The following is a 15,292-nucleotide window of genomic DNA, read 5'->3' as shown; positions in this document are numbered from 1 at the left end:
AAACTGTTGTTATATTTCAAACAAAACGTGCGCCTTTTTTTTTGGAAGCTGTCATTTTTTTAACCACTTTTCTTCTTTTTTATAAGTTAAGTAAATGCCACATTTGTAGACCTACCAGGAATAATAAAGGATTGTTTACTTTTTATTACGATCGATTTTTAATATATCTACCTTTATTATACAGCTTCAAGTTCAAATGACTAGCGGTAGTAAAAGAGCAGTTTTTGAAACCAAAAACCAGACATTTGCTTTGCTTTTTCAAATTGCTGCATTAATCCTGCATTTGAAGCATTGCACGTCATTCCTGTCAAATTAATTTACATCTTCCAAGACGCTTTTATGATAGAAATTCCACTACAAACAGAAATTAATAACCTTCTCCAGCTCATCCCTCTGTCTGAAAAATTACTTCCTCCCAATCATTTTCTCACACACTTAATCTTATTCCTTTTACTATTTGTGTGTTTTTGATCTCCAGCAGGGGTCTCTAGAAAGGGCCAGATTGGGTGAGGTGAAACTGCATGAGGGCCAACCTCACATTCTTTGAACTATTTTAATACCATTCAATGCAAATTAACTAGTTAATAAACATATCATTGTACTGACCTACTTTTCGTTTGTTCATATATAAAACAAAAACATCTAAATACGTTTTTACCAAAATTGTGAATTTATTAATTTTTTGCACTGTTCATTCCCAGTAAAATTGTCGTCTATAGCATGTCTCGTCTGGTAGTGCCTCTTGATATTGAACTCTTTGAAAACAGCCACAATCTCTTGGCATGTTGAGCCGACACAGTTGTTTAATATTTCACTCAAAAAATATGCCAATTTCCACTTGTCCTGGAAGTGGTAGCCCCTGCTGTTAACTTTTTTTTTTTGTTTATTTCCAGTGGACATTTAAAAAATGAGCCAGAAAGTGTTACAAAAGAGTCACACAACAGTGTTTAAGATGGCTTGAAGCATTATTTATCCAACCTTTATCAAAAAATCATATACATTGGTTCAAAAAGTGCTGTGAGCCAAATATTATTAATTTGAACACGGACTGCATTTGGGCCGGACTTTGGACATGCCTGATATACAGTGTCTAGAAATCCTGACATGACTTATGTCCTGATAATGACAGGAGGTCTTGAGAAAATTCTAAGAAGGGCCAAGTGTGTATCTCAGTGCGGGTCTCTTTATCTCACACACACACACACACACACACACACACACGCATACTCAATCTGTGTGGGATGCCGGTAGAGTCTTACCTCTTCTGCTCTTTCCTTGACAGTGACTACATCATAGAGGAGAAGAACGCTGTTTTACACAAGAAAGAAAATGAGGGTTTTGGTTTTGTCCTTCGGGGAGCCAAAGGTGAGCGACGCACTGTGCCATTGCCAAAACATTTATTGCATCTTTGATTTCAGTGTGTTCAGGCGCTCTGATCTCATAAGTTGCAAGAAGATCTGAGTCACTGAACTCAGCTCAGCTGGCGTTATCACTTTTTGAGTCAACAACAAAACCAGCTTTGGTCAACACTCAGCTTATTTATTCAGATGTACTCAGGCGTGTGTGTGCACGTGGGGGGGGGGGGGGGGGGGGCACTTAGCCCCTCTCTTGGCGTCATCCTTGGCTGAGCTGTCAGCTAGCTATCCCATCTGTTCCTCACACATGGCTTTGAGCTTTAGTAGAAAACACTTCTCTCTACCTTCCTCACTTTTTTTCATCTTTTTACACTTCCCTCCTTGCTTTGTTCTTCTTTTCTCCTTTCTTCATCTTTACCTGTTCTTCCTGTGTAATATCTTCATTCTTATACCTTCCGCTTTTTTTCCCGTTCTTTTTTTTTTTTTAGTTAAAATTGCCTTTCAGCTTGTCTCCTTCACCACAAATTCATTTTACTCTTGCATGTGCCAACTCTCTTCTCGGGTTGGTTTCCATGGCAACTCCCCTCAGGCCGCTTGCGGAAGTCTGAGTGCGCTTTACTGCTCCATCACTCACTACTATGAATCTTGGCTCACCCCACTCTCTTTTTCAGTCAGTCGTTTACTCCCCAATATCCTTGAACACTCTCTCTCTCACACAGACACACACACCACTGCAGATCACTTGGTGGTCCTCCGAGATCTCTCATGTGTCAGTGCGTGAGCTGAAGTCCAGCCCAGATTAAATGGAGTTTGTAAAACTGCCCTTACTTATCCCTGCAAGATTCCAGACTGTAGGTGCTTGTATGTCTTTTTTTCATACAAACATGTTTGTGTGCAATGTATTCATGACAGTCACTACACTGTACCATACATCAAGGAGACTTTGGTCAGTAGGCAGAATTCACACTTAAACCAACTAACAGAAGCATTATTGACAAAAAAAAAGGTTTCAGTCCAAAGAAATGTCAGCTTTGGAACAAAAGATTTTAAAACTTATGATGATTTCAACCTAAAGCAAGACATCCATATAATGGTACTGCTGCTGTAGTGTCCTCCAAATGGTGTTAGCTAATATAAGAACTGGACCGAGTGAGAATGAAATCACCCCTAGGAAATGGCTCACTTCTGGCTCAAATGCAATGGTGTCAATTTAGTCGTAATTCTTTCCCAATATGAGCGCCACCATATTGGAGCCAGACGAATTGCATATGTAAAAATGTGTCAATCAAGCGTTTCGAACCTTGGAGGCCAGCGGGCACCACATACTTTTGTTGAGCTATCTGATTGGCCAGTTTATAACTTATATATCTTGCACTAAATGAACAATATAAATAAAAAAAAGGATTAGCAACAACACATATATGATGACTGACAGCTGTTTATTTCTCAACAGTAGTCTATGGGATTTTGGCTTCTTGGGAGTACTTCTTATTTGGAACGCCAGGGGAGATTGGTCACTCAGTCCAATTCTCATATACAGTCATTGTGTTAGCTCCACCCCTCCCAAGTACAAATTTACCATTGGAACAACTGGAAGGTTGCCCAGGGGTGCACAAGACACTTTTAGGGCCTGGAAGGCTAAAGACAACTTTTGCCTGTTGTAAAGCCATACAAATTATTTTTTGTTTTCACTTGTGATTTCAATCACTGTAAAGGTAATAAAATAAAGCTGGACGTCTTGTTTTGCTGTTCAGGGTGTTTGTAAAATTTCAGTCTTTCGTTTTAGCTGAGACTCCCATTGAAGAGTTCACGCCCACCCCAGCGTTCCCGGCCCTACAGTATCTGGAGTCAGTGGACGTGGAGGGAGTGGCCTGGAGGGCTGGTCTCAGAACGGGGGACTTCTTGATTGAGGTGATCAGAGAGATTCTTGCTTCTTTATTTGTCATCGTTGAACATTTAGGTGATCTTGTTTAGCACAGAAAGAGAAATACTCCAGATCTAAGCAAAGTTTTTTAAGGGTTTTGACATTTTGTTTATTATTGTTTACTTACAGTCTTTCATATAAATGAATGAATGACTAAGTGGTTATATTTGGATGCTTTCAATTGCTGTTAATTAAATAAGAGGTTTGCGTTTTGTCTTGGTGTGTTGTGTGCAGGTAAATGGGGTGAATGTGGTGAAGGTGGGCCATAAGCAGGTAGTTTCTTTGATCCGGCAAGGAGGCAGCAGACTGCTGATGAAGGTTGTTTCTGTCACACGCAAACCAGAATCTGAAGAAGCTGTTCGAAAAAAAGGTAAACTTCATTGTTTTTGCATTCTTCCTTTTTAAAATGGTTTTACTTTAAATTACCAGATGTCCTTGTATGATGTAAAAGAAATAAATGGAAACTTTTTTACTTTGCATTCGTGTTATTTCAGTCTTTAATTAAAATGGAGCGTGTTCCTTTATTTGTGTAATGAAAACATGTAAGTTGGTTTAATCAAGAAAGAAAAATGGGTGTTTATTTTTTTTCCTTGAATTTCTACTAGTTTTTGTGAACTCATGTAGTTTCCATGTCAACCACATTTCACCATTAGTTATCTCCCACACAGGCATGGAACAGTGACATGTACAGCTGTGTGCGTTGAAATAGACACAATAGTGTGTGCACGTCTATTGTAATGGAGTTACAAAGCCAGAGACAAATGAGTCTGACCGAGTTTCATTGGGACAGCATCCCATCAACTGAATCCCAGCAGCTACTTCCTTTCTGTCTGTGCTTGTCTCACAGAGCAGTGAACATAAATGTAAGAGTCCAGGCAAAGGGACCCCACAAGACCCTTGTGTGCATTTCCTTTTCATAAAACATGTTTGTTGACCTTCTCTTTCTCAGTCTGGCTGGATCAAACATCAGCCCCTGTGACTGGATTAAGGGATATACACGTGCAGCTGTGCTACAGGAAAAAGAGCATCTTCTAACATTGCAGTCCACTGTTTATAGGTGTTTTGGGAGACAGCAGGGTGTCTCACTATAGTTAAATGAATATTTTATGTAAGTTTGTCAGGAAAGCTGTCACTGCAGGTAAACCAAGTCTTTCTAAGCGACTAAAAGGGAAACATTTTAGGAGAATTCTGCGTATTAAATACCAGGAAGTTCTTTTTCCAAGCAAGATTGAGATTTTTATCCAATGTCTTTTTATTTGTTGAAATTTTTTGCAGCAACACATGATTTTAGATTTAGTAGTACTTGGTATTTTCATCAAGCAGATGCAATTTGAGTCAGGGAGCAAGATCCTTTGTTTTTCACTTCGCTGCCGGAGAGATCACGACTGTGTGACTTGCTTCCAGTTTTGCTCTCAAGTTAAAGCTCTCCTTCATTCAGTTGACTCCTGCACGCGTCCTTCTTATTTTATTTTAGGATATATATTTTAATTCTTTATCGCTTCTGAAAATCCTGGCCAACTAAATACCAAAGATGTATCTAAAGTCAGAATTTCTTGTTTTGCTTCACATTGTGACCTTCAGATGATTACCGTCTCCAACTTTTGAGTTACCAACATGAGTTCAACACAACTGAAGCTTCTATTTAAATAAATGAGTAAATACAGGGATAAGTATTTAAAACTTGCATTAATAGCGCAATTTTACAATTGTTCACACTTTCAGATTGCAGACAATTTGGAATTTTAAATGTTGAAATAAGTTACATAAAACTGTTAATGTTTTATTTATATATTTACCTTTTGTGAAAACATTTTCCACTAAGGTGATGTATTGGTTTTTGACACCACATGTTCTTCTAACATTATCTCAAGCCGGAGTTGGGAGCTCAAGCAAGATACATTTCCCAGTCTGACTCAAGCGTGAAGTATAATAAAAGGCTACTGTTTCTATTGTATATTTCAGAGCTACCTTCTGTTTTCATAGTGTCTTATGTAACTAAAACTCATGTTTACCAAATTGTTTTTTGAGTCTCCAGCCATAACCATTAAAAATAAAAGGTTGTTCTGGTTACAAAAAGAGGTTTTGATTAAAAATAAAAGTCTCAGTAGTTTAATCTCAGCTGTCATAATTGGTATAATATTTTTGTTAATGCCTCAAATTACTGCTTTGAGTGCAGTTAAAATCCTTATTTATCATGTTTCTATGTTTTATAAAAATTCTCTTTTAGACATGATAGACAGAAGCAAAGCTAACTAACACTTCTATTGGCTAAAGAATTGAGCCTGATGTAAAAAAAAAATTGAATATTTTAAATGACCATCAGCAGAATAGTTCATAGAATAGAGGATATATAGAAGAATGGAGGAATTTAAAATTTTTCTTCTACCCACTCTTTTGTTTATCATGTTTTTTTTTTAACTATTTTATTTAGTGTTTGAAAATAAAAGGATTAGAGAAAAACATTTGCTGGTTAGATTCCTGTAGTTTTTTTTTGACTCACATAGCAGACTGAGTTGAAGACTACTGTAGATGAGGTGTGGCTGCTTTTGCAGCGCTCAAAGACAACCCAATTCTCTTTGTCCAAACTCCTCCTTCATTTTTTCTTTGAATCCATGGCTGTTGTAGAGCACCGCGTGCACCTCCGGTGGGACAAGCCCTGCGTGTTGCACTTACCTTTATACAAAAGTACATGCTGACACAGAGACTCTCAAGCAAACACACTCTCTGCACCATGCGTGGCCTCACTACTGCCACCGTTGCCATGGTGACTACACTGCATGTTTGAATTAAGCATTACATTACAGCAGCAGCAACACTCTCTCTCCATCTGAGAGAGTCTCTGCTCCTCTCTCTTTTCCCATCCTCCTCCATCTCCTCAGCCCTCTTTCTTCTGTAGCACAATGTGCAACTTGGAGAGAAAATGAAGATGTCTGATATGGACAGTACCCAGGATGGCGTATGTACACCAGATGTGCAGCTTCTGGCCACAGCCTGGTAGTTATGCTCTAGTAAGGCACTGGGGCATTTGTGGGCTTTAGAGACCCATCGCTCCACAGTGGTGCATTGAGTGTTTGCTGGTTGATCTAAGGCAGCGGGAGCTCTCTTTTGGGATATTGTCTGGAAACTTGGCTAGCGTGTGGAGACCACTGCTGACTGCGGCTTTATCATAACTGTTCTGATGCATGGCATTTTTACTGTTGCTGCAAATTAAACATCACAATAGCAATATTATTTCAGTAGGATTGATGTCAGTGTTTTTTCAGTCTTTTTGAAGCTTCTGATTGTTGTTTTATTTGTTTTTCTGGAAGCATGCAGTTTCTGCTTTATTGCTCTGAACTGGGATGGTGACAGCCCAGATGCTGTGTAAGTGCAGAAGGATCGGAAGGCTCCGATGTGCTCTAGAAGCCTGCAGTTTATAATTTTTCTTACTTTTTAGATTCACTGTCTTCTCTTAATCTGTCAACCCACATGCCAGTGTCTGCTCCCTAGGGGGGTTTTCTCTGAGTAAAGATAATTGAGCGCGTTAAAGCAAAGTGTTGCATTTCTGTATGATGTACATTTGCTAAACTCCAGACAGACGGTATAATGAAGGTAGGATAGATTAGTGTCTCCCACTAAATACTTGCTTTACTCATTTTGGCTTCTGCTGGGAATAAATTATGCTGCTCTGTGCTGAAGTGGTGAACTAAAAAAAGACAGCAATGCTACAAAGAAGATTGTTTGTTCATTTGCTGCCCTTTTGCTCTGTGGAATTATTCTGGTGCATCATAAAGACTGCAGAAATGAAAGTCCTGAAGGCGCACTGACTTACTGATCAGTCGTCACACAAAGTGAAAACGAACCATGAAGAAGCTGGGCTCTGACCGTGCTCTGAGTAAGGTCTTGGGTAAATGCGAGACATCAAGTTCAACCGAATTTGTCCAAGTCAAAGCTGTGAAGATGGGATGGGCTGGTCGCCTGGAGTGTGCCAGGAGAGCACTGAACCGCAGAGCCAAAGGATTTTCAGCCCCCTCAACTTCCTCCTCAACTCCTTGCCTTTTCCCCACAGCTCCCCCACCACCAAAAAGAGCTCCCAGCACAACCCTGACTCTGCGCTCCAAGTCCATGACCGCTGAGCTTGAAGAACTGGGTGAGTGCCAAACAACTGGCATAAAAACGTAGATCTTCCTTACTCCTTTCCTGTCAGTGTTCTGCATTTACTTTGTCCTTGAAACCAGCTGTATCTACAGACTTTTAGAGTAGTCACTTGTGTTGGCTTGTTCTTGTCATTTTCCCTCCTCTGCTGATGCTATCTTTCTCTTACAAAGCTTCTGCTCGGCGGAAAAGGGGAGGTGAGTGTGAGACAAGAAACTGATAAATCTGTGAGCATCTTAATGAAGATTCATTACAACAGAAACATTCAGACGCATGAACTCTTTCTGTTCTGTTTTTTTCTGTTCATCTCTTTTTCTTTTTTTTGAGACCATGATTTAGTTTGGCACTACAACGCACTATTTAACAATGCTGTCTGTAGTTACATTATAAATGTGTCTTTTTTATTGTGCCCTTAATGTCCATAACAGTCATAATGACACATTTCTACAATCCTATGTCTGGGTATTTAGTTCTGGCCCATTTTTCTTCACAGAAAGACTAGATGAGATGTTGGCATCGCAAGAATCTATGATGCGTTCACAGCCCTCCGAGGCAGATTACAGAGCAGCTACTGTCAAACAACGGCCTACCAGCAGGAGAATCACACCAGCAGAGATCAGTGTGAGTGCACCTACTCAGTACATGGCACCATGCTGGCACACATAACAGCCTGGTCTGATACACAGCATACTCAAGAAAGCCTGGCTCACTCACCATCGTAGCTAATCTACATGTACAATGAGATACTTTTTAATATATTATCAGTTTGGTGTCATTTTTGTTGTTTTTTTAGCACATGTCAAATGTGTGATTGGGGAATTTGTGTTGCAGTCACTCTTTGAGAGACAAGGGATGACTTTCCATGGAGCTCTTCACCCAGGGATTGAGAGAGGTCACATACCACTACCAAAGGGAATGTCCAGGACCAAGTCTTTTGGTAAAACATGCATCCAGTCTGCCCAGATATAAAACAAATGTGATAAAATGATATTAAACCTCCAAGAAGAATTAACATGAAAATGTGATCAGTAGAGGATATTAAAACTTGAAAAGTCAAATATTATAATGATCTACACAAAAAAAGATATGTCTATATTGGTTATTCCCAAGCCAAGTCTTTGGATAAAGAAAAATGTGCAGAATTTGGAAATAATTTGAACACATATTTTTTCAGAAAGGACTTGCAAAAAATTGGACTAATCATTTGATATATATGCCAACTTTTGCTTGTCCTAGCATCTGCTAAGAGAATTGGAAGCAAGCTTGTCAAAACATGGCTAAATGCCACTGCCAACACACAGCTATAGTTAATCATTACATTTAATAGTGTTGTTATGCTCTAACATTCAATTTTATAGTAATAGATGAAACATTTTTTATTACAAACTTTTTGGTGTGCACGTTTTTTAAATATTAAAATCTGAGAACATTTTTTCCTCTCTGTAACTGTAATACTAGACTGAATGAAACATTAGGTTTGTTTGTGCCATTATTGGAAGATGGAAGCAGACATGTAAAGGACCCACGACAATGACAATTGTGTTTTTAGTGTTTTTAACAAGTTCTTTAGGTATTTTTCTGATGATGGAGGACATATATCAAGAAAATTAAGCTCAAAATTCGTTTCTGAGTATTTCTTTATTCAACTTGTGAATCAGGAGCAGACAAAAAAGTGCGGTTTGACAAAGAGCGTATTTATGTAGAAAATTCGCTGGGCGAGCTACTCCTGCCGCTTTGCAGAAACTCTGTCCTAGAAAGGGACAAGTTTTTTGATTTTGACTAAAAATGGCAACAAAAGATGGTTGGAATGAGACTTCAAAGACACGCTCGCTGTTAAGCTGCTTGTTTATGCCCCCACCAAAGCATTATTTAATTTTACGTTTTACCAAACTGTCTATTTTTATCAAATCTGCCATATTTGATCAAGTCAGCTGATAATCTTTACATTTTTAATGTAAACAATTTTTGCTGCTTATTTTTTTAAGTTATATGCGCAATGCCTCCCCACCTTTCATCATACTAGTTTAGTTATCCTCCTCCGTATTACCTCTGAATCCAAATTAGGTTCCACAATGACAGCTTTTGTTTGGCTGAGGACCAATGAAACATAAACATAGGTAACTGAGCCCCTGATCTTAATTCAACATATATGTATTTTTTAATAAAAATCACTGGGATTAAGAAAGGGCAAATTTAACAAATGGATGTGCTCCATTGTATATTTGTGCTGCACTAATGTAGGTTGAAAAATGTTTCATTCTCATGGCTGATGTTTCCCTCTACTCTTCAGGTGCAACTGAGGAGGATCGACTATCTGCCCTTGCAGGCGAGCACAGATTTCCCCGTAGTTCCTCAATGACAGACAGCCTCCGGGACCACTCACAGGGCCATCCAATCCCTCCACCTCCCCAAACGGCGCCTCCCCCTCCTCCCTACTACCTAGACACGGGTCCTCCTCCACCTTTCTGCCCTCCTCCTCCCCCATCTAGGACCCAGAGTCAGAGCCATGAGCCCGGAGGACGTTCTAGCTTTAAGCCGTCCTCCTTGGACTTGCCTTATGAGGCCGCTCAGCGGCAGGCCACTCACATTGAGAGACAGAAAAAAGCTTGCTCAATGATTATCCTGCAGGATTCTTCCCATCAACCTGTAGAGCCGACAGAAATCCCTCGTCCCTGTGCTGCTACGCCACCTGAGCGGATAAAAAGAAAGGGTCGGATTATTGACAACCCTTACGCAAATGTGGGTCAGTTTAGCATTGGATTGTACACGCCCACCAAACCACAAAGAAAAAAGAGTCCTCTGGTAAAACAACTGCAGGTACGTTACAAGTTAGGGTGGATTTGTTGTCTTGTTTTTTTATTCTCTCTGCAGTATGTCAAGCTTGTGGCATTTATCTTCATGTATTTTGTCCACTTCAGGTAGAAGATGCACAAGAAAAAGCTAGTTTAGCCTTAGCTGCTGCCCACTCACGAGAGAGCTCACCCTCAGGAAGACACCCACATACCCACGGGCACACTAACACCAGCCGTGCAGATTACTACCAGCAGCAGCTGATGATTGAGCGGGAGCGTTTGCGGGCCCAAGGAGAGATGATTTTTCAGGGTAAGGGCCCCTTTGCTGCAGCAATTGCTGGAGCTGTGAAAGATCGTGAGCGGCGTCTAGAAGAAAGAAGGAAATCCACTGTCTTCCTATCTGTCGGGACCCTGGAGGGCTCATCAACAAGCCCTGATTCCCCTTCTTTGACTCAGTCTCATTCTATAGATGAAAGAATACTGACTCGAGAGCTGGGACAGCTTCCTCCCCCTGCCTTGGCTCTTAGCCCCTCTCCTAGTGGGACCACCTTTATCCATCCACTTACAGGAAAGCCTCTTGACCCAAATTCTCCACTGGCTCTTGCGCTGGCTGCAAGAGAAAGGGCACTAACCTCCCAGAGCCAGTCTCCAACTGGCAGCCCAGAACCTCGGACTAAACAGGACCGAGTCGGTCAGGGAGTAATGTTTATTGACATTCAGACCAAAGAGTCTCCTCGAGGTGATGGTGCAACTAGTTCTCCTCCATTTTCACCTAAAAGCAGCAAGGCAGCTGGATATGAAGTTGGATCTTCCCTTGCATCTGTTTTAGCTCCTCAGCCCACCAAGCCTCAGTTGGCACCATCACCATCGCCTATATCATTCCGTCAAGAGATGGAAGCAAGAGTAGAGGAAAGGAGAGAAGAAAAGAGACTAGAGGATAAAAAGAGCATGTTGATTAGCATTATGGACACATCACAACAGAAGACAGCAGGACTGATCATGGTACATGCCACCAATAATGGTCAAGCTGCTGGAATGGGTTCAGAACTTGAACAGATACCAGTGCTTGCTTCGATGGAGCCCAGCAAAACACCAAGTCCGCAGGCTAAACCTCTTAGTCCCACTGTACCCCAGTCCCAGGTCTTACCTCAAACTCAGCATCCTGCCACCCCTTGCCAAGAGAAGAGTTTGGCTCAGGGAAGTTCAGAGGAGGATGCGGACACATACACAGTCACTTTGCCCCCTGCTGTTTTATCCTCCAGCGATGAGGAAACAAGAGAAGAGCTACGAAAGATCGGAGTAGTTCCTCCTCCAGACGAGTTTGCAAATGGGTTGCTGGCACAGGCACATCCAACGCCAGCATCCCCTGCTAAGGCTTCCACCTCTCCTGGAACCCCAACAACACCAACACCCCAAACTCCCTCAACCCTGTTAACCCCTATTGTGACTCCCACCCAGCCTCAGCCTCAGCAGCCCTCACGTCTACACAGTGCTGCAGCTGTCTCAGGGAAACCATCTGACCCTCTGGAGCCCCCACCAGTGGGTGAGTCTGGCTCTGCGGCTGACTCAGGCGTGGAGGAGGCTGACACACGTAGCTCAAGTGACCGAGAAAGAGATCATCATCTTGAGACCACCAGCACTGTCTCCACGGTTTCCAGCATGTCCACACTGTCGTCAGAAAGCGGTGAGCCTGCTGACACACACACCACGCACACCTCCTATGCCGACGGGCAGACATTTGTTTTCGACAAGCCACCAGTGCCTCCTAAGCCCCGACTCAAGTCCCAGATAGGAGGGAGTAAAGGCCCCGTCACCTTCAGGGACCCTCTACTGAAGCAGAGCTCCGACAGTGAGCTGCTATCCCAACAACAGGCTGCTGCCCTGGCTGCTGCTGCAGCTGGAGGAGCTGGGCTCCCTGCAGGAGGTTCTGCCTCTGTGACTGGTCTAGGCCCCACCAAGCCTCGCTACCTCTTCCAAAGGAGGTCCAAGCTGTGGGGGGACCCAGTGGAGCCTCGAGGCCCAGGGGTGGGGCTAAGCATTGGAAGTTTGGGCAATCTTGGTGGACTGGGACTTGGGCTGGGTGCAGATGAAGGTACAAAACCTTCTGTAATAGGGGAGCTAAGTTCACGTCTACAGCAGTTAAATAAAGACACTAGGTCACTGGGTGAGGAGCCACTGGGAACATCACTTGACCCAGGGAGGAAGTCACCTGTAACAGGGGCCAGGTAAGACAGAGTTGCATGCCTAAGATGAAGTTTTAACTGTCCTCTCATTTTATCTAAACTTGGAATATTTTTCATTTAAAAAAACAGCTATTTAAAAATGTGTTCTGTTTTATGTTTGGAAAGTTATTTTTATTTACACTGTAAAATGTAAAATATTAATCAGAGGTAACCATCATTTGTAGTAGTGGATTAAAATACTTAACACTAGTGAGCTCCAATTTTATCTTTTCAATCTTTTGCACAGTACTGGTTTTTGTTCTTATCTGTGGGATTCTTTTTTAAAGCCAACTCTTGAAAATACAATAAAACCCTCTATATATTTCTGCAGATGTGAGGACACTGAAGAAAGCAAACCCTAAAGTTATAGACCATAGGGGTAAACCAAAGCTTTTTTTTATTTAATAAATAAATGGTTTTCCTTAACAAAACCTACAAACTAATCTCTTTGAAATATATAAATCCCTCAAATACATCTCCTTTCTTGTGTTTTCCTTTAAATGTAAAATGTTACCTTGTTTGCATCGTGTCATTCCTTTAGTGCTACTTAGGCGATCTTTTAAAGCAGGATTTATAGCACAGTGCATTAGAGAAAGGATTGGGTGTAGAACTCTCACTGCAGATAAATGATGGCTCCGGTCTTTGGTCAAGACTGCTCTTTGTCACGGTCATATTTCTTGTCCTACTAATAAATCTTTGTCTTTGTTAGCTGTAGACAACAGAAGTCAATAAATCTAGTTGTTCAATCTGATTATGCATGAAGTCATGTGAAAAGAGGATGCACTCTTTCAAAAATTTAACATCCATGAACAAAATAAAATAATTGAATGTTAAAAAATCATTAAGTATTTCCTTAAAGTATCTAAATTCAGATGCATGACATATAAAAAGGGGGCAAACCACGCGGACAGTTATTGCAAAATGACTAAGAGATGTTTCTACTGCAGACATTAAAATTGTGCTATTGTTAAATTGTTTAGCCCATGGTGTTCGCATTGGACAAGCAGGGAGGAAACTCTTCTTCTTGTTCTTTTTCTACTGTTTACTAGCGCATGCCTGGCACCTACAGTTGGAAAAGGCTTGGTGCGAAATGTCGAACCAGTGATATTCTCGCAAATCTTTCTCCATATCTAAAAGACTTGCCGTCATATAACTCTAACCGGGCAGGAACCGCAGTTCTCTTATCTTCCATGATCAATTTTCAGATGGTTGGCACTTCTGTGAATTAAAAGGGACACGACTCATATATCGCTGCCAGTTCAGCCTGATGTAACTTGGCTGCTTGTTTTGTACATAAAGTTTGGAAATTGCCTCTCAATCCAAATATTCTTTGACTATGTGAAAATGTTCCACTGTCCACCAAAAACATTTCAGTCAGACAACTCATGCAGTAAAGAAATTTATTTTCCCATTCTTTAAGTTTGGCATAAGCTCCGTTCAATTACATAAGACAATATCTCCATAAAACGTTTGGGTAATAAACTACCTTTAACGGAGCTCACAGGTGGAAGCTGGGGAGGGGAGTGGGTTGATGAACGCAACGCTTGCGGTAAAGGAAGAGAAGGCATGGACATGCACGCATGGAATTAAATAGGACACTGAACAGGTGAGTTGTTTGACTGAACCGCCCTAGGGAGGAGTAACCAGTTAAAACGCTCTGCTCGAGTTGTCTGCCCAAAATGCTCCCAAGGTCGCTCACTCTTCTCTGTAAGGTCAAACTAAGTATAGCGGACTCAAATATTTTACCAGGTGAATTCTCAGACAACATTCCCTGCCGCCTTCTGTGCTCTGCTTGGCTTACCACAGTCTAAAAATTCATCAGGGATTCAGCCATCAAGGGTTCAGCTGAATCCAATCTAGGTCATTCCAGAGAGTTTGGGGGAAAGCAATGACAAATGTATACATGGAAAGCTGCAATTTTTGATATTTTTGAGCATGTTTTAGGTCCAAATACAAAATTATTCCAAGATATTTCATTCAAAAATTTCTCTTTAAATTAAATTCACAGTGCATTCATTTTTCACATGACCGCATCCATGCAAGATTGTGTAGATTATCTGCCGATGCAAACAAGGTGATGTTGCTTAAGGCACACATTTCCTGAAAGACTCTCCTCATTTCTTTCACATAGTCATGTTTGAGTTCTAACCTTTGACCCTGCTGAAGCAATCTTTCCCCAGAGTTCAAATACACTGCATCTCCTTTTCCAAAACCCTTTGCAGTCATCACTGAAAGTAACGTCATAAAACAGTTTTCTGCCCATCACTCATTATAAGGTTATCAGTGATGACTTCAAAGATATAAGGATGTAGCTGTAACAGTATTTGAACATAATGGTGTGTAAAAATGTTCCTGCCGTGATCTTTGCATTAACAGCCTTGTTAACGTACGTAACAAGCTCTAACCAAATGTTGGATGGTTTTCTCTTAGTTTTTGACGACTTTGTTTATTTATATTTTTTTGTGACTGGCAATTTTTTAACATGAAATCACATATTTACATTTTAAATTTTGTTTTAAGGTGTCAAAGCTGAGTGACAATGTTAGAAAAGTATTAAATTTTGCATCTGCTGGAGATGGAAACTAACTCCACACGTGAAACTACCGTTCAGTTGTCCCCGTTTAACAAAAAAAAAAAGTTATCTCCGTTTTATCTCATTGTTGGAAACTTTGTATGCTGTTCCTTTGTATAACTCAGGGGTCTTCAGCCTTCAACCCTTAAAGAGCCATTCAAGTCAATTTCTCACTGACCATAACCCAGTAGGAGCCACAAAGTCTTATTTCACCCTTTAGAAAGTCACAAATTTGTATCATGTTGCTATTACTATGACTCCTTTTCAAAATAAAATATCGGTACACTTTGTGC

At 40.9% G+C, this 15,292-nt stretch overlaps 1 protein-coding gene across 7 annotated transcripts in view; it reads left to right on the top strand.

Annotated features, from left to right (window-relative positions):
• Nucleotides 1–15,292, top strand: part of shank3 (SH3 and multiple ankyrin repeat domains 3) — a 199,160-nt gene that overhangs the window by 174,895 nt on the left and 8,973 nt on the right. For 4 of the 7 annotated variants that reach the window (XM_023955918.1, XM_023955920.1, XM_023955919.1 and 1 more), the window contains 9 exons: nucleotides 1,283–1,365; nucleotides 3,142–3,266; nucleotides 3,514–3,649; nucleotides 7,328–7,408; nucleotides 7,587–7,610; nucleotides 7,907–8,034; nucleotides 8,245–8,350; nucleotides 9,704–10,230; nucleotides 10,332–12,430. In XM_023955918.1, the coding sequence (XP_023811686.1) occupies nucleotides 1,283–1,365; nucleotides 3,142–3,266; nucleotides 3,514–3,649; nucleotides 7,328–7,408; nucleotides 7,587–7,610; nucleotides 7,907–8,034; nucleotides 8,245–8,350; nucleotides 9,704–10,230; nucleotides 10,332–12,430 (3,309 nt within the window). Of the gene's footprint in view, nucleotides 1–1,282; nucleotides 1,366–3,141; nucleotides 3,267–3,513; nucleotides 3,650–7,327; nucleotides 7,409–7,586; nucleotides 7,611–7,906; nucleotides 8,035–8,244; nucleotides 8,351–9,703; nucleotides 10,231–10,331; nucleotides 12,431–12,758; nucleotides 12,807–15,292 lie in introns of all 7 variants that reach the window. The other 3 variants (XR_002873416.1, XM_023955923.1, XM_023955921.1) reach the window with 3 other exon arrangements.

Source organism: Oryzias latipes, chromosome 6 (assembly GCF_002234675.1).
Source record: "Oryzias latipes chromosome 6, ASM223467v1".
In the NCBI taxonomy this organism is placed as follows: domain Eukaryota; kingdom Metazoa; phylum Chordata; class Actinopteri; order Beloniformes; family Adrianichthyidae; genus Oryzias; species Oryzias latipes.
This window is presented reverse-complemented; position numbering and strand designations above follow the sequence as displayed.